Consider the following 24,380-nt stretch of genomic DNA (forward strand, 5'->3'; position numbering starts at 1 on the left):
TGGAAAACTGGTTTGGAGACAGGTACTGGTTCTGTAGCTGAGCAACATTGGGCTGACCCATCCTTGCTGCTCCCATCCCCATCTGGAACCAAAACGAGAGACATGAACTCCATTAGTTAGCAACGGTTGACTTGTTTAAACTGCTACACGTTACTCTGAAAAACTAGTTTGCTCTTCCAATCAGACACTAACCTGGTTCATCTGGGGATTAGGAGGAAGGGGTGGTGTTGACCTCTGACCCATCGACTGCAGGCCCATCTGATTAAACTGGTTCATTCCTGACAACAGAACAGGGGAACAAACACGTTCACATTTAGACTTTATGCTAATTGTACTTGAAAGAAATAAGGAAAACAATGTGACCAACATCAAATCTTATTTTTTTACTCTAATTGTTTGCACTGTTAGGAACAAAAGTGAGAGACGGCACCGCTGCAGCCATCGAATGTCTGTACCTGCTGGGTTCTGCATCCTGTTGACAATCTGATTTGGACCAGCAGGTCTGATCATGGACAGATCAGCATGAGGACCATCTGAAAAAGGAGAGTAGTTATGAAAATCTTAAATCTTGACTTATAAAAAGAAGCTAAGACAGCAGACAGAGAAGTGTGATCAACAGCGTTACTACCACTTACTGGGAGTTGGTCCAGGGGCCATGGGGGGCTGTCCCATGCCAGCGGGGCCCTGTGGGAGGCTGGATGGAGTCATGCCGGGTTGGCCGGGCACCATTCCCTGCTTCTGGAGACGCGTCCTCCTCTTCTCTTCCAGCTCCTTCTGGATTTTGTAGATCTTTTCTGCCAGGAGGTGGTAGTACTCCGCCTGAAAAGGAGCACAGCAGGAGGGTGGGAGGACGTTACACCACTCACCAACAGTGAATAACAAAACACTTGATGATGGCGGAGTGGGTTTTCATGCTTCGCGTGCGGGTTTCTTACCCTACTGTTGGCCGACTCGTACATGTCTCCCTCCACTTTTCGCGCGTAGGCCACAAGATTCTCCATTCGCCTGTCCTTGAGCGCTGCTGGGTCAGGAGTAGGGAATATGGCCTGCACACTGCGCGCGCGCACACACACACACACACACACAGTTACACTCCGGAAGAACCTTCTACTGTCTCCTTTATTTCATGAGCTTCATTCTTCTTCCAAGACAATGAACTCACAGCTTGTGGACGAGATGGTTGCGAAGATCTTGCGTGATGTCTTCGTGCCAAGACTTCCTCATGCCAGTGGCAGAAGGGGGCGTGGCTGCAGGCATGGAGCCAAGGTTCCCCACGCCATCGTTCATCAAACTGAGAGCAAACAATAGAGCAAAGGGCCACATTTTAGGCAACACGGCGCATATTTAGAGTGAAGCAGAAGTAAATGCTGTTGAACGGAAGATGCCGGACCTTTGAGCGTTCATGCTGTTGTGCATTATGGCGTCCGGCAGCAGGGGGGACTGCTGGCTGGGAGGCTGCACCCCAACGGCTCCATTCACCCCCACCGAGTTTCCACCTGACGGGATGTTACAACAATGATCAGTGTTTTAGTGGAATTAAGAATTAAAAGCCAAAGCATCGTCCACTACTTTTAACGTCAAAGATCAAGTTAAGTTAAGATCCAGGAGGTGAGTGAAGCCAACCTGTAGGATTTAATGTCCTCATACCAGTCTGTCCCTGAAGGCTCTGGTTTGGCATGCTGGTCTGCTGCTGCTGGTTGCCCTGGTAGGTCAGACCCAACGCAGCGTAGGCCCTCTCTATGGAGCTGGGGTCAATCTGGCTGGGGGGGTTTAGGTTGGGAGTGTTCGACTGGCCGCCTGCTCCTCCTCCACCTAAAGAGTTCATTAGACTCACAGCTGCACTGTTGAGGAGGGCTGGAGGAGGATAAGAGGGATGAGTACCACCGATGCTGGTAAGGAAGAGGCAGATTGAAAGCGTATCACTCACTCTGCTGGTTCCTCTTGTCTCCAGCGTTCTTCAGAGGCAGGCACACGGGACAGTCGTGTCTGGTGCAGTTCTTCCAGTGGGAGATGATCTGCCTGGACGAGGCGCAGTGCGCCACTGGAGAAGAGATGGAAGCAGGGAAAAGTTTCAGAAAAGGGAAGATGGGCGCAAAAACAAAAGAGCAATACGGCAAGCGAGGTGAGAAATTGTGTGTGAGTGTGTGTGTGTGTGTGTGTGTGTGTGTGTGTGTGTGTGTGTGTGTGTGTGAAAACACCTTTAACGTCTGTGTGGCTCTGTAGCATAAAGCTACATCTAGATTAGCGCTGAAGACATCAGATATTTTAGTAGTTGAGTATTCTAACAAGATGATCGAGTACACATCTATCAGAACGGGACATGCTCTTGTTTACCATCACAATGTTTATTTTTGTTGTAAAGATTTTTTCTGAACAATTATCTAAACTGGCGAGAACCCTAATCCTGAAGCTCTGTCCCAAATCAGATCAGTCTGGCTCCAGGATAGTTTTTTGATCACATTACTCAAATAAGATGAACTTCTTCATCCCTAGATGATGGAGGCCAGGGGCGTGTCCAGGGAGTGGCCTGGGGTAGCACATGCCACCCTTGGAATGTTAATTGGCCACCCCAGGTGCCACCACACTAATTTACCTTTAAATAGGCTTTTCATTGTTCACAAAAGGCGTGGGGGTAAAACAAAAAAAGCATAACCATTGGTGCCACCCATGCACAAAGTTGTGCCTCACCTGGGCCACCCCATTTTAAAAGATCTGGACACGCCACTGATGGAGGCTCAGTGAGACCAGCACAAAACACGTTTGAGATGAACAGGCAGCCGAGGAGAGAATAATTTATCCAAATACCCAAAAGAGGGTTTTAAATATAAAAAGAAGTGCCGAAGCTGGCGTTACCCTGGCAGGACTTGCCGGCCTGACAGTGAGTCATGTGGTTGAGCACGTTCTTCATGGTGCGGCAGTGGGGCAGGTTGCACTGCCGCACCTCCCCGTTGGCCTGCTCCCTCCGCTGGCACTTGTGAGCGTGGAGCAGCAGGACGAGCTGCTGTTGAATCAGCTTCCGCTTCTCAGGGTCGGCAGTGGGGGGCGTGGAGCCGGGTCCTGCCCCCACAGCGTTGAGTCCAACCTGGGGCCCGCCCACTGCTGCCGCTGGTCCACCCACAGACCCACCGCCAACTGCACCGGCCTGCTGCTTCTGCTGCTGTTGAGGAGTTTAAATACTTTTATTAGATATTAAAGAGGATTAATCACCTTTTCTGAGCTTTAACACCTACATCTGTGTGTCTGACGCTCATGCAAATGACACACATTAAGCCAATTTCCATTTTGAAAATACTGAACAACTCATATTTCAATTCTTCAAGTATATCTACCCCAACATTCATCAATTAACCAACCATTAAGTGGAAAACTAACCAATAAAACCAGTACCTAAAAACAGCTGCCATTTTGAAATGTATTGCTCAGCTGGGCTTGGACTAGTCGTTAGCTCATCAGTCCTGCATGACTTTAACCGGAGGTGGTCAACCCTGGATCTAGAATGCCGCCATTGAGCATGTTTTAGTTGATTCCCTGCTCCAACATCAGTAGGTGATTAACAAGCTTCTGCAGAGCTTGATGAGCTGGTGAACTGATGATTCAACCATTAAATTAGGTGTGTTGGAGCGGGGAAACCAATAAAACATGCTAAATAGCGGCACTCTGGGACCAGGGTTGCCTACCCCAGATGTATACGTGACTCACACAGAAGCTATTGACAGCAGATGAGATGGTATTTATCTATGGCATTTGAAGTAAGTCTATAAATCGGTATCTCAACACATTTGCAGCGGTCTCTTAGCCTAGAAATCTAGACCGCCAGTTGCTGAAGCAAAATGGTTTTGCTCTGCGTGTCTGTCTAGTCACGCTCCATTAGAACTTCCACAGCCCCGGCCAGTCAAATGGCTGGCCAATCACAGAGCTCTATCAGTTTGGTGGGCGGGATGATGCGATGAAATGGAACAATTAAGAAGGCAATAACTCATTTGAAGCGGCTTTGGTGTCAACTTTGGACTATTCAGACCTAGGCTTTTCTTTGAGTCAAGAGCAGATAGAGGTACTTAATTCCTTTACTAGCCCACCCCTGCCAAAGTAACTTTATTCAGTCTCTAACTAAAGCCTGATAGCATTAAGCACGATTCTTATTTAGAAAATTTAACAGCATCAGTGTACGTTAAAATAAAACGGAGTTACGTTTATTTCTTCTGGGAAATGATAATAATCTCTGAGCTTCTTTGAAATGGGGCAGACCGATATATCGGTCGGCCAATAGATACCATTTTTCTAGGGCTGCACAATATATCAAAAAATTATCGTCATCGCAATAACAGGACATGCGATAGGCCCATCGCAAAGCATGTCAAAAATGGCGATAAATGTTTGGTTCAACATTTCCATCCGTGTCATACATCAACTTTTTGTAAACCAGCTCTGTTTTTTACGCGGAAGTATTATTTGACCAATCAAATGTAGCCCTTCTGATATGCGGCCAATCAGATGGGTCCGTTTACGTAACACGCCCGCCCCCTACGTAGACCCTTATGGAAAGCAACACCCGAACTGAGGTAGCGACGCCGTTCCCTTGTTCGTCATGCTGGCTCAGAGCAACGAACGCACTTTGTGCTGATGTTTCTGGAATCAGCGCTGCTTTCAAACGTGAACGCTCTGTGTCCATTTTTTCCAGGCCGACTCCGACACGTGCCGGTGAACCAACCAACCCACCTTCATGTTGCTAGTGTTCCACCGGGTGGTGATTGTTAGCCCCAGGCTCCGATTAGCTTCCAGCTAAAAGGCTACAGCAGCACTCTCCTCCCAGTCCCACCCTGCTAAAGAGGGCCTGGAAAAGTTCCCCCACACATCAAAGTGATTTTTAATTTATGAGCTTTTATAACCTTGTTAATCAGGATAGTTGATTTGCTGCTGCACATAAACTGTCAGTCAGAAGCTCTGCTAGCCGGTTATCTTAGGAGGAGCTAGTTCAATTTGTTGGCTTGTTATCAGAATCAGTTGCAGTTTCATCATCTGAGCTGCTTTTTAAGATCTAGGTAAACTTGTTCAATTTGGGGTTAAAAACAAACATTTTCACATATTTTTCATGTAGTTTTTTTTTTTTGCCAGTTTCTCTTCTGAAAGGTAGACAATTGTTTTTCCCTCAGAAAATCTTAATATTCTCCTAGTTTGGCCCAGCACAGTTCACTTCCCAATTACAGCAACAGCCTTATATCATAACCGCATAAGTGGAGAAAATGTTCAGTAGCAATGAGAGAATTTGCTGTTGCATTTAGGTGATGTTAACTATTATTTAACATTTAAACTTATTTTCTGATATTTTTATTTATTCTAAAAACCCTGGTAAGGGATGTTTTTCTGTATTTGGAGCATCAGAAAAAGTTTTATGGTGGAGGTGATGTTTTAAAGTCACTGAGGAACTGCATGCATGCAGTTTGTTGTTTTGCTGCTAATACAGTAGCAGCTGCACCTGCTACTGTATTAGCAGGTGCAGCTGCTAATAGAGTAGCAGGTGCAGCTGCTAATACAGTAGCAGGTGCAGCTGCTAATACAGTAGCAGCTGCACCTGCTACTGTATTAGCAGGTGCAGCTGCTAATACAGCAGCAGGTGCAGCTGCTAATACAGTAGCAGGTGCAGCTGCTAATACAGTAGCAGGTGCAGCTGCATGTTTATGCAATAAAAATGTTATGTTGTAATGGAATTCATGCATTAGTTTTTGTTTGCTTTGAACCCAGAGCAGACGTCACACGCCAGACGACATCAACACTGCATACTTTAGTATTTGTTCATTTATCGTGAGTAATATCAATATCGCAATATTAAGCACTGTTATCGAATATCGCAGGTTTTCCTAATAACGTGCAGCCCTACATTTTTCCAATATCTGCATCACCCGATATACCTCCTTAGAAAAGCAGATTTAAAGACAGGCACATCCTTGGGCAGCCCGGACTGTGGCAGAATTTAATTTAAATGTATTTTTATATTCCTGAATAAAGTCTGCATAATAAATATGCAAAAAATTGTTTTAAACTAAAATGTGATTTTATTTGACCAGTTTGAATATTTAATACTTGGTCAGTTTATTGATTTGTTCCATTAACTTAATTTAGATGCCTGACTTAACACTGACCCTGGCTTTCCACAGGAGCCGTCAGCAGCACGTTACTGCAGCAGCACGTCATAGCCGCTGATAGGAACCGCTGTGGTCAACAGAACCTTTTCCACTGGAGCCGTCAGCAGCGCGAGTCGGCTGCGTCTCAGGAGCAGCATGTCGCGGCCTTTACGCGCCGGTTCTATTTTCTACGCGCGACGCCTCTGAAACGGGTCAAGTTCGACATTTTTGGGGAAGGAAAGACAGGAAATTGGACGCGGAAATGGAGAGAAGCTACCGAGATTTTCAGAATAAAGAACGTACTGCCTTCCGGTTGCTTTACTTTTAAAAAGGTTACTAACTGTGCGGCCCCGTGAGAAGTTATCACCTAGCTAGCGGTCTCCTTTGTTTTTCAGGTCCGTATTGGCGATTATAAAACGGACAGAACATAAAACACAAACCATGTTGTAATTTTCTCCTGCTTGTTGTTGTGTTTACTGACGAAGTCACTCGTGTGACTTCGTGCTCGGTCGGTGACAGCTGCTCCCCGGCTGCTTCGCGTCTCGTGGGAAGGACCAAGCAGCAGCTTACGCGAGCAAGACGTGCTGCTGCAGTAACGTGCTGCTGGCGGCTCCCGTGGAAACCCGGGGTGAGCCGTGCACAAAACAGTTGGTTAAATTCAGAGTTCAAAAACCGATTCAGCTTCAGAAATTTGGTGCATCAGCTGATGTTATTAGTGACATTTTAGCATGCAAATAAGGTGGAAAACATCTAGATATCAGTTACAAAAATTGGCCCAAAAAAACTGGCTGACCATGTCTCCAAAATATCGGCAATAGAAAAAAGCAATATTGACCGACCTCTAATTTGGAACATTTAGGCCTGTAGTCCCACATAATTATTTTCTGTACACCCCACTACATTTGTCAGAAAACCTTTAGTTTTCTTTCAGATTCAACATTTTCTATCAGATACCAAACCATAAAATACTGCCACAGATGTGGGCCATTGATAGCAAATGAGATTTGTTAATTTGCACACACCAAAAATTGATTTTCATAACAAATCCATTCAAGCCCATGTTGCAAAAATGAGTACACCCCAATTATAGTCTTAGGAGAAAATCCACACTTAGGACTACAATATTCAAATTAACAGACATTCAACTGTAGGTGAGTCTAATGATTAATTTAAGAGGCGCCCAGCAGACAGGTGACTATAAAAGGGCATTTCTGAAAGAAAAGCTCTTCCCATTTCATGCTGTCAGCATTGGTTCCACATGAAAGAGAAATGTCACAAAATCTGAGATAGGAAATCATTTCTTAGCAAAAGAATGGTGTGGGCTACAAGAAGATCAGCAAAGTGTTACATATCAGTCAGAATACTGTAGCAAAAGTGATCAAAAATGTAAGAAAGATGGAAGAGCAACCACCTTACAGATGTCTGGGCCGTCCACGGAAGTTCACATCTCAACAGGTGCGTCTTCTGATGAGATGGTTTGAAGAAAATCACCATGCAAGTTCACTGCAGTTAGCAAAAGCAGTAGAAAGCCAAACTAAAGTGGCCGTTTTCCATGACGCCATACGGCGCACACTGCAGAGGAATGGTATGCATGGGTATCGTCTCTCCTAAAGCCCATGCACAAAAAGGCACACCTAGGATTTACTAGGGCCCATGCTGAAAGAGATGAAGACTATTGGGACTATTGAGACAAAGATCAGCGTTTTTGGAACTAATGGTTTCAAAACTGTATGACATCATAAAGGTGAGGATTTCAAAGAGAAATGCATGGTGCCTACAGTGAAACATGGTGGTGGCAGTGTCCTTATGTGGGGCTGCATGAGTGCGGCTCGTGTTGGGGAGCTGCACTTCTTTGATGGTATCATGAACTCAACAATGTACTGTTCTATACTGAAGGAGAAGATGCTGCCATTACTCCAACATGACAATGATCCAAAACACACATCTAAAGCTACTGTTGCATTTCTGAAGAACAGGGGTAAAGGTGATTGAATGGCCAAGTATGTCTCCTGATCTGAACCCAATCGAACACCTGAGGGGAATTATGAAGCAGCAAGTTGAGCATCACTCTCCATCCAGCATCCAGGCTCTAACAGAGGTTATTCTTGAAGAATGGAAAAACATAACTGTTGCAATATGTCGCCAACTTGTTCATTTTATGCCTAGAAGACTTGGTACTGTCCTTGAAAATCACGGTGGTCATACAAAATACTAGATGTAGTAGTTTTTGTTGTGGGGTGTATTCATTTTTGCTTCAACAAATTTTAGTAAAACTGAAGATTTTGTAATCTAAGTTACATTATTAACCTTAATTTCATGTTATGGGGTTAAAAGAGTGTTCAATAAAACTCAGCCAGGTACAAATTCTGGAAATTGTTTTTTGATTATTGAGCTACTGATTAAAATCATACATTATGGACACCATTGAGTCATGCTGCTAATGTGTGGTCTACAGAATGCACCAGGGCTGCAAGAAGGGAATAGAGGAGGTGTGAAAGAAAGTGGAAAAAGGATAAGCTGCATGTATTTTTAATGGCCCTTAGAGAAAGTGGGAAATCTTATGAGGAACTTGTTAAATCCGCAAAGACTGCCTATTATTCCAACCTTGTGCATGCTAATGCCAACAAACCACAGGTTTTGTATGCAGCTATAAACTCTGTGCTGAATGTGGAAGATTATTCAGCTGCTTTTGATACTGTGGATCATGCTGTTTTATTCTCTCGTTTAGAGCACTGGGTGGGCATTAGCGGCACAGCTCTGGAGTGGTTCAGGTCCTATTTGGCGGGGCGAACTTTTTGTGTCAGTCTCTGTGACTATGTGTCGTCCTCCGCTCCGCTCTTGTGTGGTGTCCCGCAGGGCTCAGTTCTAGGCCCCCTCCTCTTCTCTTTGTATCTTCTTCCTCTCGGTTCTATATTGAGAAAGCATGGCATTGCCTTCCACTTGTATGCTGACGACTGTCAGATCTATGTCCCTCTAAAGAAAAAAGGCAGAAACCTCATACAGCCATTACTACAGTGTCTTGACGACATAAAGGCTTGGATGTCTGTGAATTTTTTAAAATTCAATGATAAAAAGACTGAGGTGATGATTTTTGGTAGTCCTACTGAGACACCCAATGTGTTTGTAGATTCCTTGGCCCAGTTTGTTAAACCAACTGTCACCAACTTGGGGGTCAAAGTGGACTGTGATCTGAAGTTTGAACATCAGATTAAGGCGGTGGTAAAATCTGGCTTCTTTCACCTCAGGCAGCTGGCAAAAATAAAGCCAATTCTTTCACGGCAGCACTTTGAGACAGTGATCCACGCCTTTGTAACCACTCGGCTGGATTACTGTAACGCACTCTACATTGGGGTCAGTGCATCATGTATTAGTCAGCTACAGAGAGTGCAAAATGCCGCAGCTCGTCTTTTAACTGGCACTCGAAAGTTTGAGCACATTTCCCCTGTTTTAGCTTCACTTCACTGGCTGCCCATTTCTTTTAGGATTCATTTTAAAATTCTTTTATTTGCTTTTAAAGGTCTTCATGGCCTTGCCCCCTCTTATCTCTCTGATCTGATACAGCCTTACACTCCCTCCCGCTCTCTCAGGTCTGCTGATCAGCTGCTCCTGATTGTACCCAGGACTGAGCGTAAATTTAGAGGAGATCGTGCTTTTGCTGTTGCAGCCCCAAAACTGTGGAACGAACTTCCTTTAGAGATAAGACAGGCCAGTTCCTTATCTGCTTTTAAGGCACTCCTGAAAACACACCCCTTTACCCTGGCTTTTAATACCTTGTGAGATGTTGGTTTCTATTTTTTATTTTATTTTAGCTGTTTTAGGTGATTCAAATGCGGTTTTATCAAGTTTTATCAAGTTTTTATTTTTAATATAGGGCTAGTTTAATTTTATGTATCATGTGTTTTATTTATCTTTGCTGTTTTCTTTCTAGTCAATTGTTTTAATGTACTTTCTGTACAGCACTTTGTTCCTGTGCTGGGTCTTGTAAAGTGCTTTATAAATAAACTGGATTGGATTGGATTGGATTGTACAGGCCTCTGACTCTGTGTGTAACAGTTTTCTTCAATTTTTTATCGACAAGGTGGCGATGCTGCAAGACGCCCTGCCTAAATCTAGTGTGTTAAGCTCCTCTACGTCTTTTGAAGAACGGCTGGTCTCTTTTCATCCAGTATCACTTGCGGAGTTCACCAGTTTGTTAAGAGAGGCTAAACCTAGTGGGTCACCAGAAGATATTTTACCCCCGCGTGTTTATGGAAGTTTTTCAAACAGTTGCACCACTGATTTTGCACATAATCAAACAGTTTGGCTTCTGGTTTTGTACCGACAGATAAAAAAAAAAAAAAAAGTTATTCACCCACTTAAAAAAAAAACCTGGGATGGATGCTTCATTACCAGTGAATTATAGGCCAATCTCCAAACTCCCTTTCTTAGGTGAGATGCTTGAAAAATGTGTCTATACTCATCTAATGGACTTCTTTAAGGACTTTGATATTTTAGAGACCCTCCAATCAGGTTTTAAAATGTTGCATAGTACCGAAACTGCCCTAATCAAGGTCTTTAATGATATTCTTCTAGCAACAGATGGTGGCAGTCCAGTGCTGCTGGTCCTATTGGATCTTACAGCCATACCATAGACCATGAAGTGTTGCTCCATCACCTTGAACATTATGTGGGAATTTTTGGGCAAGCCCTTAATTGGTTTAGATCTTATTTACGTGACAGGATGGTTTGTGTGAGGATGGGTGGTTTCTCATCGGGCTTCTCACATCTGCCTTGGGGGATACCGCAGGGTTCAATACTGGGACCCTTGCTGTTTTCTATTTATATTCTCCCATTGGGTGACATTCTACGAAAGTTTGGAATTGGATTCCATCTCTTTGCTGACGACTGCCAATTGTACTTACCTCTAGATGGCGTCGGTGACCACACAATAAATTTTTTTTGGGATTGTTTGACAGAAATTAAGAAATGGTTGGCAGAAAACTTCCTGTGTCTCAATGAGAGAAAAACAGAGGCACTGTTGTTTGGACCGAGTGGACATTTAGATTTTTCCAATGTAGACTGTGGTGAACTGAACTCCTATCTGGGTGTTTCAGCAGTCAACCTTGGCGTGAAGATGGTCAGCGCATTCTACATAGATGCTCATGTGGGTACTGTAGTATCCTCTTCATTTTATCATTTATGACGTTTGGCTAAAGTAAATCCATTTTTATCTAGACGTGACCTTGAGACTGTTGTTCATGCTTTTATTACCTCATGACTCGACTATCGCAATTCCGTTTTATTTAGTGTTAAGTAAGGGTACTGTAACCCGATTGCAGTTTGTCCAGAATGCTGCAGCTAGGTTCTTGGACTGCAAAAGAAGGCATGAACACGTGACATGGCTGCTCTCCACTGGTTACCTGTTGATTTTAGAATTTGTTTTAAACTTCTTTTAATGGTGTTTAAGGCGCTGAATGGTGTGACTCTAGCCTATTTGGCGAAGTTGCTGCAGCCATATGCTCCGGCCCGGTCACTCCGCTCTGAGAACCGGCTGCTGCTTGTGGCTCCTAAGGCTAGGTTAAAGTTAAGAGGGGACAGGGCGTTCTCTATTCCGGGACCGAAACTGTGGAACGCACTGCCCCTAACTATTAGGGACTCTCCATCAGTAGCAGTCTTTAAAATGAGGAAAAAAACCTACTTTTATGATCTGGCTTTTAATTCTGTGGGTTAGGCGACTCTTACAGGCTGGCAGAGATGGGGATAGCCTGACTGAGGGTGGCAGCTGGTTCCAGAGTGACGGGGCTAGGATGGAGAAAGGCCGGTCCCCAAGAGTACGACACCTAGAACGAGGGACAGCGAGCAGGCCTTGTTCAGAGGAGTGCAGAGCGCATGATAGGGAATGTCTGTTCAGCAGTGTGGCCTGATGAGGGGAGCACTACCCTGGAAGATATTGTAAACAAAGACGAGTAGTTTAAAGTGTGAACGTTAACAGACCGGAGACAGTGCAGCGAGGCCAGAACCGGACTGATGTGGTCCCGTTTCCTGGTCCCAGTCAGAAACCTGGCTGCACTGTTCTGCACAACCTGTAGGCGGCGCAGTGATGATTGACCCAAGCCTGCATATAGAGAGTTGCAGTAATCAAGCCTAGAAATTACAAAAGCATGGAGTTCCCGCTCCAGGTGGGCTGTCGACAGCATAGGCTTGATTTTTACAAGGTGTCTCAGATGAAAGAAACTGGACCGGATCACAGAGTTGATGTGAGCATCAAGTTTAAGTCCAGCGTCAATTTTCACCCCCAAACTGGTGAAAACTGGTTTTGAGTAGGGAGAAAGAGGGCCAAGATCAACATAACGACCCACAGCCCTGCTGTTGGGGTGAAAAACAATGAGCTCTGTCTTTCCCTCATTCAGATGCAGATAGTTGGCCATTAGCCAAGACTTCACCTCGTTAAGACAGGACACAAAGGACTGGACAGAGTGACCTTTCTCCTGACACAATGGAGAGTAAATCTGGCAATCGTCAGCATAGAGGTGGAACGCTAGGCCAAGTTTACGAAAGATTGACCCCAGAGGAAGCAAATAAAGGGCAAACAAAAGAGGACCAAGGATTGATCCCTGCGGGAGGCCCCAGTGGAGCCCCTCCCAAGAAGAAAAAACATCACCCAGTTTAACGCAGAATGTCCTGTTGTGGAGATATCATCTAAACCAATCCAGAGCAGAACCTTTGATCCCAACCCATCGTACCAAGCAATCAAGCAGAATCACGTGGTCAACCGTGTCAAAAGCTGCCGTCAGATCTAACAACAGAAGCACCACAGATGTACCCTGATCTAGTGAAAGATAGATATCATTTAAGACCCTCAGTAGAGCCGACTCTGTGCTATGGCCAGACCTGAACCCTGATTGGAAGACCTCAAACAGATCAGAGTCAGCTAAATGTGAGACCAGCTGTTGATGAATGAGTTTCTCAAGCAGTTTCGATGTAAAAGGCAGGGTAGAGATAGGCCTGTAATTTTCGATCACAGAGACATCAGCACCAGGTTTCTTCAGGGTCGGCCGAACAACTGCCGCTTTCAAAGCAGCTGGGACCACTCCTATACGGAGGCTCCCATTGATAATCTGACCAAGTGATGAGCCAAGACACGGAAAGGCAGCCTTCCAGAGACGAGGCGGCAGAACATCAAGTGGAGTGCCAGATGGCTTCTGCCTTGCAACAAGCTTACTCAGCTCAGAATAAGAAACGGTATTGAGGGAGCTCAGGGTGGGTGGTGATGGAGGAACTGGAACAGGGTCAATAGAGTTACCAGAAATAGCTGCTCTAATGCCCGATACTTTGTGAACAAAGAATTTGTGAAAATCTTCAGAGTTTCCAGCTGCTGTAGTGGACATGAAGCTGGGCTTCTGATAAATCAGAACAGAGTTCAGTGTTTTGTAGAGAATCTTGGGATTCTTGGAGTTTGTTTCAATGATGTCTGCAAAATAGGCAGTTCTAGCAGCCCTCACAGCATCCTGATAAGCAACCAGTGATGCTCTGAACAACTCACACGAGACCACCTGTAGGCCATCCTTTAGCCACTTTCTCTCAGAGGATCTACACGTCCGCCTACACGCCCGTGTGACATCAGAGAGCGAAGGCTCCCTCCTAGGCCTAGACTTGCAAAGCTTGAGAGGGGCAACCACGTCCAGGACCTGATTACAAAGTAAATCAAAGTGTTGTGAGTAATGATCAATGTTAGATGGATCTGGGTTGAAGAACTCTAACCTTACAAACGTGCAGTCCACAAACTTTGCAACATTTTCTGCATCCAGGGCTCTGAACCCAGCAGCTGGAGCTTCACACACAGGGACAGGACATGGCAACGTAACATCACAGAGTACTGGAGAGTGGTCAGAGAACACAGGAGGCAAAGACTCGAGGTTCATGACAGGGAGACCAAAAGAGAGAACCAGGTCCAGGGTGTGACCCCTGGCATGAGTTGGGGACGATACCCATTGAGTTAAATTGAATGAATCCAGCAAATTCAAAAAGCCTTTAGCAAGCACATTGTCAGGACAGCAGATATGGATGTTAAAATCCCCAAGAAATGGGACATAGTCATATTTTAGGATAGTCTGCCACAAGATCATAGAAATCATTTAGTAAGTTAGTCGGTCTTTGGAGGGCAATAAAGCAGCACAACGAGCAGGCGGGGGGAGATGCGCAGTTCAAACAGGCACAGTTCAAAGGAAGAAAATGACATGATGGGTGTAAGCTGTTTACAAGGAAAGCTGTATTTAAAAACAACAACCAGCCCACCACCTCTGCCCTGCGATCTGGGGATATTAAAACAGGAGCAGCCAGGTGGTACCAGCTCCAGCAGGGCGCTTGAGTCACCAAACGGGATCCAGGACTCACAGATGCACAGAAAACTCAAGCCATGTTGAATAAAAAAATCCCAAAGAATAAAAGTTTTGTTCTGCACAGACCTGGCATTGACCAGACCAAACCGGGTCTGAGGCGGGGCCGCAGCACCAGGATCGCGCACGGGCACCGCGAACGGGGCCGCTACACTGGGATCTCGCACGGGCACCATCTCCTCCAGCTCAGAGCCCGTAACCAAGCGCAGATTCTCTCTGCAAACCCCACTCTGGTGAGGTCCTCGAGCTGAATGGCCGTGGCGCGGTGCCAGCTCACTGTCAGAGCTGAACAAGTTCACAAGGCAGGGCGCAGAGTAATCCATCGGACGTCTCGGAGCCACCGGGTCACAAGCTGGGCCGAATCGGATCAGCCGCCTCCTCAGGGATCCAGGAAGTCCAGCCCGACGTCTCACGCGCCGGCTACCTCGCTTTCCCAGTCTTCCACGATGCTTCCTTCTCGAGCTGGGGCGGACAGAAGGCCAACACATCACGGCCGGGGGGGAGAGAGCACACGGGCAGTCCAAGCAACCACGCCATCCGCCATATATATATATATATATATATATATATATATGGATCAAGTTTCCTAGTTCCCACTATCATACCACTTTTACTTCTATAGCATGTTTAAAAACCCAGCATGAGAGCTGACTACCTCTAAACATTTTGTCCCTTCACTTCAAAACAAAGTTTCCTTTCCAATAAATTAAGAATTAATTGGAAAGACATAAAAGCCACACAGGCAGTCAGGCCAGTGTGTCATTTTTGATGTGTCTGAATTAGGGATGTACAATATTATCGGACATTGACATTAAAATGTAATATATGTAACTATCGGCATTGGTTTTTACTCTTTTAATGAAACAACTTTTCTTAACCATACACATATATCAAACTCTTCAGCTACTACTACTCCTCCCACTCAAAATATCAGAATATGACAGATCTGAGGAATAGGTTGAGATATATATTTTTTTTTTTTTGGGAACAACATGTGAAGAAGTAGAAATTTGCATTTGTCAGGATTTTCCCAGGAAGAATGTGGTTCAGCCGCTGTTGGAGACAAAATAATTACTTAAATTGAAGTAGTTGTCATATTTTGCAAAGACAATGTTTAAAGTTTAGGTACGATAGGAGATATGTGATGTTGGCTACCTAAAACTGATACGTTTTTCTGTTCTTAATGAGTGGGGACTCTGCATTAGGGCCTGACCGATATATTGGCCGATATTGGGGTCATTAATAGTATCGGCTATCGGCCAAAAAGACGGCCGATATTGCGCTCCCTATCCAGCAGATGGATAGGTAGATGATTTAGGACTAACTACCAGATTCCCAAAAAGAAAAACACCATTTGAAGTTGCATGAAACAAAAGACGTTTGGATTTAGAAAACAATTAATGGTGTTTAGCGCTCTCTCGTTTACTGTGGAAATGAGCGTTCCCATATCAGGAGGGCATGGACTAAGAATGACAGCCAACAGGAGGGGTGAGACTTCTGTTACTCTATTTATGTTTAAAAGCTAGCTTGTTATTTTCCTTTGCAGCTTCAAGAGTTAGACAATAAAAAAGCCAATATCAAACAAGCCTTGATCTTTGGCATCAAATAGTAAGAACAATGTTTTTGTAGTATGTATTGGCAAGAATCTGGCAATGTGATATTTATCACAATACAGCAGAGACAATATGAAATACTGTTATAATAAATGTCAGATGATAGTTGCAATTTTTAAGACTGAATTTAATTTTAAAGTCAGGCCAGATGCTTCCGAGACACATCCAGTGCAATGGGCTCGACACACGGGAAGGGACATCACCTCTCGTCCATTCATTTTCTACAAGACACGCGATTATCGCAGGTCTTCCGCCTCCTAAGCGACATGCATATGAAATTCCCAGAATGTTGAGAAAATATCAAATTTTCATCACTGTTGCTCAAACAAGGACCAATCAGCGGAGTTTCACTGGCAGATGCTTCTCAGTACATCTCTGGACAAACATGGAGGAAAAGTTAATACTTGCCGTGTCAGATTTCCCAGAGCTTTACAACATTTTCTACAAAAGAATATAGAGATCTTCACAAAAAGGCAGCGGCATGGTGGGTTGGTTGTTGGTGTGGTCTCATATTCGCAGTTTTTTTTATCTGGTTTGTAATTTGGGATGAACCCATTCACATATTTTTTATATAGTAAAGTCAGAAGTAGGACTGTGCAATAAATCAAAAATTTATCGTTATTGGAATTTTTGACTCTTATCTGGATCTTTTTTCCCATGTCAATAAATTTGATAATAAAAAAATGAAAATAGGTGTGTAGGTTGGCCTTCGCTGCCAGCCGTTTCCTGATCAGAAAAGCCATTCGCTGTCAGCGATTCTCACCGTTTTTTTAAGAGTCACAGAACGTTGCGCGCTAGGATGATGTCGACAACAAAACTACCAAAACAAAGCGGAGACTCACCTCTTACATCAGGAAGAATCCGCGCGTTTCGAGCATTATCCGTTCTTTAATAATCCGTTGTTGAATTGTGATCGGCAGAAGCTTTTCTGGTTCGCGCCTCACTTTTTTTACAGCAGCGGCCCAAAACGATCTCCTAACACATGGATGTTCTGCTTCCTGATCCTGTGACGTATGCGGATGAAGATCGGCTTTAGAGCTAAGATATTTGTTCTCACGGTGCGGGGGCTCATTCCGATGCCCACACAAATGCTTTAGTCGTCAACGGCAGTGAATGAGTTAAGAAGCTGTACCACCTTGAGTCACGTAATAATGTGACTCAATGTAATACATGTGACAGCCCCATCTAGTGGACAACTGCGCATACCTATGATTATTGTCCATTCGAGGTGAAATCCTCATTATATTGTGATATTGATTTTGGGCCATATCGCCTAGCGCTAGTCAGAAGTAAGACTTCACTCGACTGCTTTTTCGACTCTGAACCGCTTTAACAACCCAACATTCCCGCCAATCTGACGGCCGATCAAAATAACGGGGGACTTGCTTTACGCCCTGGAGCAGAGCGCGTAGTTGGCTTTTGTCGCTGGCTGCTGCTGCATGTCGCCTTTATTTTATTTAATCTTTATTTAACCAGATGAGTCGATTGAGAACTCATTCTCATTTACGATAATCTGGACAAAAGGCAGCAACTGTGTGTCAGGTGATAATGAAAGTTTTGCTGATAGCAGTCGTTTGTCGAGCCCATTATTTGTTCGGTCAGAATGAAGACAGTAAAAGCTACTGCCACCTAGCAGTTGAAGTTTGAAAAGCAACACACAAAAGAAACAGCAAATGTTTGCATGTAATTAAAAAGATACACCACTTTCAAATTTGATTTGTGAAATACTGCGATATTTCAGTGTACCAATATTTACTTTTATCCCAAAATATTGTATATACAATAATATTTAAATATGGGGATAGTGTTTTTTCTCATCAATCCCAATAAATACTGCTTTCATGTATAACCAACCATCCTGTAATGGTACGTCCCACATCTCAATACATCCTAATTTTCCAATTGTACAAAATATAAATAAATGAGTGTATCCTACCATCCCAGGCAAACCCTGACCAGGAGGTCCCTTCTTATCCATGCTGAACTGGGTGGGCATGTTGTTTGGTAGGCCTGGTTTATTCTGGATCTGTGGGCCCAGCCCTTCTCCAGGCAGCCCCTGGCCAGCAGACTGGCCATACAGACCACCATAGGGGCCTGCGTTGGCCATCATACTCATCTGGAGGAAAGGACGAGAAGAATCAAACAAGGCAAAGGTGGTAAAAGGAAAAGTGGGTGAGGTCCAGAAGAGGAGAGATCGCAAAAACAAAAGAAAATGAGTTAGAAAGATCTCCTTTACTTTTGACATATTTATTAGTGGCGTACAAGATAGCATGTTATTTTGTTCACTTCCAACTTTACTTAGTGCCAACAGTAAATTAACTCATTCGCTGCCAGCCATTTCCTGATCGCTAAAGCCCTTCACTGTCACCGTTTCTCACCGTTTTTACTGTTTTTTTTTTAAGAGTCACAGAACGTTGCACACTAGGATGATGTTGATGCCAAAACAACCAAAAGAAAGCGGAAACTCACCTCTTACATCAGGAAGAATCTGCGCGTTTCGAGCGTTATCCGTTCTTTCATAATCCGTTGTTGAATTGTGATCGGCAAAAGCTTTTCTGGTTCGCGCCTCACTTCTTTTACAGCAGCGGCCCAAAACGATCTCCTAACACATGGATGTTCTGCTCCCTGATCACGTGACGTGTGACGTATGCGGATGAAGATCCGCTTTAGAGCTGAGATGTTTGTTCTCACGGTGTGGGGGCTCGTTCCGATGCCCACACAGTAAAAAAAATGCAAATGACGACTTTAGTCGTCAATGGCATTGAATGAGTTTAGGGCAATAAAGTGCACTCTTTAGAGCTTGAATAAGGGCTTCATCATCTGAAAAACTCTAGTCTGTTTTGTGAAAGACCATAGAATCAACTAAACTCCCTTTTTTAAATCAAAAATAGCTACTATTAGCAACTTTGCAAAGAAGCCTCATCAAACCAATCTGTCTAAAATGACAGTTAAAAATATGGAAAAACGCCAAATTAGTTGGAACAATTAGAACAGCAGGACTTGACCATCCAACATCGTGTACTACTGCATCACTAATGCGCCTTAGCAGCAGGAAAATGGTTCTATCCAGACATTCAGCGATGATCTGCATAAACTCCTTCAAACATCCTATGGAAGAATCACAACCGTCGTGTGGCTTATTGACTAGCAAGCTGGTTAACCAACGGCACCACAGTGATGCAGCTGCAAGTCCAACACTTAACCACACACCTCCTGCACCTGCTGAGGAATTCAGAGCAGCGACTATTCCAACTTACAATTTCAGTGACTCGGTTTAGAAAAAAATGAACATCCCAACCGATCGAGGTAACAATATTATATATTTGTAACTTTAAATCGTTCTGTTTAGGTTTCATAACAGACACAAAGAGTTTTAATGACATTTTCGTATTTGAAATAATAAAATATGCCTACCTGGTTTAAACTGCCAGGCTGTTGTGGTCTCATCCCCACCTGACCCCCGACTCCCGTTGGCTGACCGCCCTTCTGCTGCTGTAAGGTCTCAGCCAAAATATTGCTATTGTTGCCCATTCCAGCACTCCCAGGGAAACCCATCCTAGGTGGTCCATTTACAACCTGCCCTCCCATCAGCCCTTGCTGCTGCTGTCTTGTAGGGCCCTTTTGGGCTCCCATCATGGCTGCTGTCCGACCGAGTGGCGTCCCGCCTCCAACCATTCCAACCTGCTGCATTAATCCAGGTTGCTGCTGCTGCCCCTGTAGGTGCATGCCCTGAGGCCCAGTAGGGGAGACACCGATGCCACCCAACATTCCCATGGAAGTCCCAGATGGAGCACTGTTTGATGTGGGGCCCCCCACCTGAACTGGTGCTCCTGCACGTAACAGCTCAGATAGCTGTTTGTGTTTTGTAGCTGCATCCTGGCCACCTGCACCAACCCCACCTCCGAAGCCCGGGAGGCTGGTGTGGAACGAACTGGCATCGCCTCCATTGGTAAGGGCCAGTTCTGAAGAATTGATGAGCTCATCAGGGAGGTCATGTTCCAGATCAAAGAGTGAACCGAAATCTAAGCATGAAGAAAAAGAAACCAGAGCATTAGCATTAGTATACTTTAGCACTTCTATTGCCTGTATCTCCACTGTGATCACAGCAGTAAGAGCATCTCGCAACCTAGTCTCTTTTCCCGGGCATCAGTTTGTGGTTTGGTGGGATTCCACATATGAGGAGCTGATGCAGCATGGACAAGGTGTGAAGCCACAGAAGGTAAACATTACAGTATGCGGCAGGTTTGTAAACCTCTGGAGCAGTTTTACTATTACAGGGAATAGAAAAGCAGGAATGACAGGGACTGTGCTGAAAATTATCAATAAATATGATAAAATTATCTATATAATAAAATTCATTAAAACTTCTTTCACATATTTCCAAATGTTAAAGAAAATCATGCTTTGATTTATAAAAACCATTTTCGTGACTTCCTGAAAATCAGCTTCACTTTTAACCTTAATTCAAGAGAAGCCCGTAGAAAATGTAGGGAATAAAGGATTTTTAACTTTTCGTTTGAGATGCAAGAAATTAATCTACGTGCATTACTAATTCACCAAGTTTTAATAACAATTAAAAGCGTTAAAATCGTCAAATGTGATGCGTTTTACTGTCAGCGCTTCAGAAGTGAGCAGCAGAAAGTGTAGCTCTGTCAGCGCAACCAGACAATGGAGGACGAAAAGAATTAGCTCCGTTCTCGTTGGTTCAGGACAAAAATTATATTTTAAAACAAAGAAAATAAAAACATGTTCAACTAAACTCGTTTATTATCCAAAGACGGTGATTTTTTACACCTACACAGCTTTAACTTCAGCGGAACGACGCTTCGCCTAACTTAATGGTGTCGAACAATAGCTAGCTTAACAATAGTTGTGTAAAAACATGACTACCCGCGTCAAAGAGCTAAACTCTCGACACAAACGTGTTTTTCCTGCTACGAGATGTATTAGCTCTCCATTTAAACTGTTATAGCAATAAAATTTTAAAACTAATTGTAAACTACTTGTTTTACGGAGCGCAGCTGAACCGCTCCAGTGTTATGCTGAAAATGGGACCCCATGAAAAGCTAACCCTTCGCAAGAAGCCTCTTTTAAACACGCCGTATTCTTATTAAAGTCAAATTTTGCCAAACCAATGCTAAAGGTGATCTAGACTATTAAAGGGCGTTATTCGGATATTAAACTTAAACTTACCACTCTTAAAACACCAAACATGTGCTTGCTTTATATATTCTTTTGTGATTATCGGTGTAAAAAACGTGTTTTTTCTGTATTTAAATGGGCTGCCTTAATGTGAACTCCAAATTTTTGCCAGAAGAAAATATAAGAAATCTTTATTCCGTCTAGCACTGCCATACTTCCGTAAATATTTTGTGCTGAGGAATACTTGCGATTTCTTAAGAGTTACTGATTTTTCTGTAAGCTAAACTTAACAGAAAATAGTTTATCGCAGATACATTTGTTTTCCATGTGTATTTAAGACACTACCCCATTCGTCACTTTTCATTTTGTGAGTAAACAAACTACCATCAAACGTGCTTCGTGTGGAGAGGGTGCATTTTTCGGCACAACACCAGTGGGGGTTGGCTTTCTAGCTAGTTAGCTAGCTTGCTCGGTGGCAGCAACTTTCTCTTCCAGCTTGTTTGGGAACGGATATTTACCTCAATGGCTGCCCAAATATCTGTGGACCCTAATAATCATCACATACACGCACTAGAACATCACTTAAACAACTTTTAAAGTCACAAAAGAAGTTAAAGGCAGCCTGGGTGTTTCGAGACCTCCATTGTTTGGAAGAGGTTTCAGGCTAACGCATCAAAACAAAACTACTAGAAAGTTGTTCGTGCTTCACATCTGCGCGGTTTTCTTCCGAAAACGATCAGAATAGTCAAGACTGTCACTTTCCAGTCCAACTTGCGAATACATTCATGCATTGGAGCGTCATTAAAGTGTCTTTGCAGCTTTACTGAGACTCATATCGCTGACCTAAGCGCCTACACACGCTGATTCCTGTTTTACTCATTTCAGCAATGCATGCAATATATTTACCATTTCCATCACTGGCAGACAATGAGAGAGTTGGAGAGGACAGCTTGGGCCTCTTGGCTGAAGGCGGACCGGACTCCAGGACATTATCGGCCATATTTTTGACGAATTGAGAAAAAAAATGCAGTATTTCCTTTATTTCCGCCTCCAACTCCCTTTAAAAAAAACAACGTCTTCGATCGTTCCCCCACCGCTCGGGGGACGGTAGGGGAGAGGACAGCGATGGTAAACTCTTCAGCGCTGCTCGGTCTGTGCCCCTCTGCAGATACCAGTCCCCCTCCCCTGTCGGAGTTTGTTTCTTCACAGAATTAAACAGGAGGAGGTGGGAAGGTGGAGTCGGTGAAAAGGCAAAGCCCACGTACAACCTCATGTAGACTCCTCTGTGACAGACAGAGAAACTGTCCCAGGATCAGTTCAGTCCACTCGCACGATCCTCCGCTTCAGAAACCAAATGCTCTAAAGACGAGGGGAGTTTCTGTAATGGCAGAGGAACCGGAAAGTCCAAACAGTGGAGTTTTTTTCTTCCTCTGTTTACTCCAGTTGGCCTCATGCAACAGTTAGGAGACCCGCAGCTGGATTCCCCTCACCTGAACATACTCCACCGACTTCATTTCCAAAGCAGCGAGCTCGATCTGCGGCAGTGGTTGCCAGATAGTAAAACCTTCAGCAGTTGCAACACTGGGAACTGTAAAAACTGTGCACTGTTTCATCACATGGAATTAAATTTGTGCGAAATGTTTATTTTGCATGTGCATGCTGACTGAATTGTGCACTTTTAGCGCTTGACCATGCAAGGCACTGGATGCAACACCCCTAAAACGTCTCATGCAATCTTTTGGAATGTGTTTTATAAATCACTGCTATTGAGCAAACAGTTTGCATGCATTTCTTTTATTTCTTTGATCGATCAAAGTGTTAAATGCCAATCAACGGGGCAGTCAGATTTATCCATTTAAGTTTTATTTCGTAGAGGAGGGGTTACTTATCTTGAGCTCTTGCAAAGGTTTCCTCCTCTGGGTCTTGCTCGGATCAAACAACTGGAATCTCAAAATTATGCAAGCTTTGTTAAAATGCCTCTCTTTTAAAATCTGCTTTTAAAATTCTTGGCCATGCATGAAGAAAAACCATAATAAAAAAGAAATATTTGAACCAAAAGCAGAAACAAGGCTTCTAAGAGAGGCGCAGATGTGATTATTAGGAAAAAATGGCAAATCGCTGAGAAATTATGGCTATATTATAAGCAGGCTGCTTCAGGTCGGCACAATAATCTTTAACACCCCCCAAAAATATGTTTGGGCTAACAAAATCCTCTCATTGACTCTTTGTGATGGTGAATGCCCCCCTTCGTGTTGGTCCCCTTCTCTTTAAACCCGTTTTTCTTTCCACCTCTCCCTTCTGCCCGGTAGCAATTTATTTATATAATTGTCTATGCGGGTTCGTTCCTTCCTTCGCGACGGACACATAGTGATTTATCATGTTTTCCCTCTTTTTTGCAGGTTTTTCCTCCTTCCTTGTGATGTGTTGTAGCGCTCTTCCGCCTCTCCTCCCCGTCGCCGCTCCGCAAAACACCCCCTTCCTTGGATTTTTCAGAGTATTTCCTTCTCATGCATACATATTATATTTATATAAATATATATGGCACTGAATTGGTTTTCCTTCCACTAACGTCTTTTCTGCGCTGTTTCCTCGGTCTGGATGGCGCGGTCAGGTTTCGGCTACTCTGACATCCCCGCGGTTCCTGGAGCGGCTGCCGGAGTCGCTCCTGCTATCGGTTATCTCCTGTTTCTGACGCTCTGTCCGCCAAACAAAATGGCGGCTTGTTGTTTCTACTCCTCTGATACGGGGGAGGAGGGTTAGAGGTACAGCAACATCAGGCGTGAAGAGGACGAGAAGGGAGGGAGGAAAGGAACAAGAGGAGAGGTTGTCTTCGCTAATGTTCGGGAGTGTCCGGAAACCTGCCGCGGGCCCCCCTCCCCCCGACACCACTCATCGATTCTAATTTGCACTGTAAAACGGGGTTTGCTCGTTTGTTGTTTCTGTAGCCGCTTCATATGAGTTGGCTGAGATATAATGACATTATTAGCTCAAAAATACCAATTTTTCAGAGGTAATGTCACAAGAGTTCAACAAGCTCGGCTGGGAGAAAAGATTAATTGGTTTTGATTGAACTAATGGCTAGCCCAAGAGGGTTAAGGCCAAAGTAACCATCTTAAAATTAATCTAATCTC

At 44.1% G+C, this 24,380-nt stretch overlaps 1 protein-coding gene across 8 annotated transcripts in view; it reads right to left on the minus strand.

The window, feature by feature from the left end:
* The window catches only part of ep300b (E1A binding protein p300 b), a 48,824-nt gene extending 26,368 nt beyond the window's left edge, over positions 1 to 22,456 (minus strand). For 5 of the 8 annotated variants that reach the window (XM_054750717.2, XM_015945376.3, XM_054750721.2 and 2 more), the window contains exons 1-13: positions 22,156 to 22,456; positions 19,522 to 20,129; positions 18,044 to 18,223; positions 2,854 to 3,157; positions 1,928 to 2,041; positions 1,624 to 1,854; positions 1,391 to 1,496; positions 1,163 to 1,291; positions 936 to 1,053; positions 636 to 819; positions 456 to 533; positions 193 to 278; positions 1 to 82 (exon numbers count right to left, since the gene is read on the minus strand). The exon at positions 1 to 82 is cut by the window's left edge and continues 59 nt beyond it. In XM_054750717.2, coding sequence (XP_054606692.2) covers positions 1 to 82; positions 193 to 278; positions 456 to 533; positions 636 to 819; positions 936 to 1,053; positions 1,163 to 1,291; positions 1,391 to 1,496; positions 1,624 to 1,854; positions 1,928 to 2,041; positions 2,854 to 3,157; positions 18,044 to 18,223; positions 19,522 to 20,129; positions 22,156 to 22,249 — 2,314 coding nt within the window. In that variant the 5' untranslated portion in view covers positions 22,250 to 22,456. The remainder of the gene's footprint in view (positions 83 to 192; positions 279 to 455; positions 534 to 635; positions 820 to 935; positions 1,054 to 1,162; positions 1,292 to 1,390; positions 1,497 to 1,623; positions 1,855 to 1,927; positions 2,042 to 2,853; positions 3,158 to 18,043; positions 18,224 to 19,521; positions 20,130 to 22,155) is intronic. The other 3 variants (XM_054750722.2, XM_054750718.2, XM_054750719.2) reach the window with 2 other exon arrangements.
* Positions 22,457 to 24,380: the final 1,924 nt, after the last annotated feature.

Source organism: Nothobranchius furzeri, chromosome 12, assembly GCF_043380555.1.
Source record: "Nothobranchius furzeri strain GRZ-AD chromosome 12, NfurGRZ-RIMD1, whole genome shotgun sequence".
Lineage (NCBI taxonomy): Eukaryota > Metazoa > Chordata > Actinopteri > Cyprinodontiformes > Nothobranchiidae > Nothobranchius > Nothobranchius furzeri.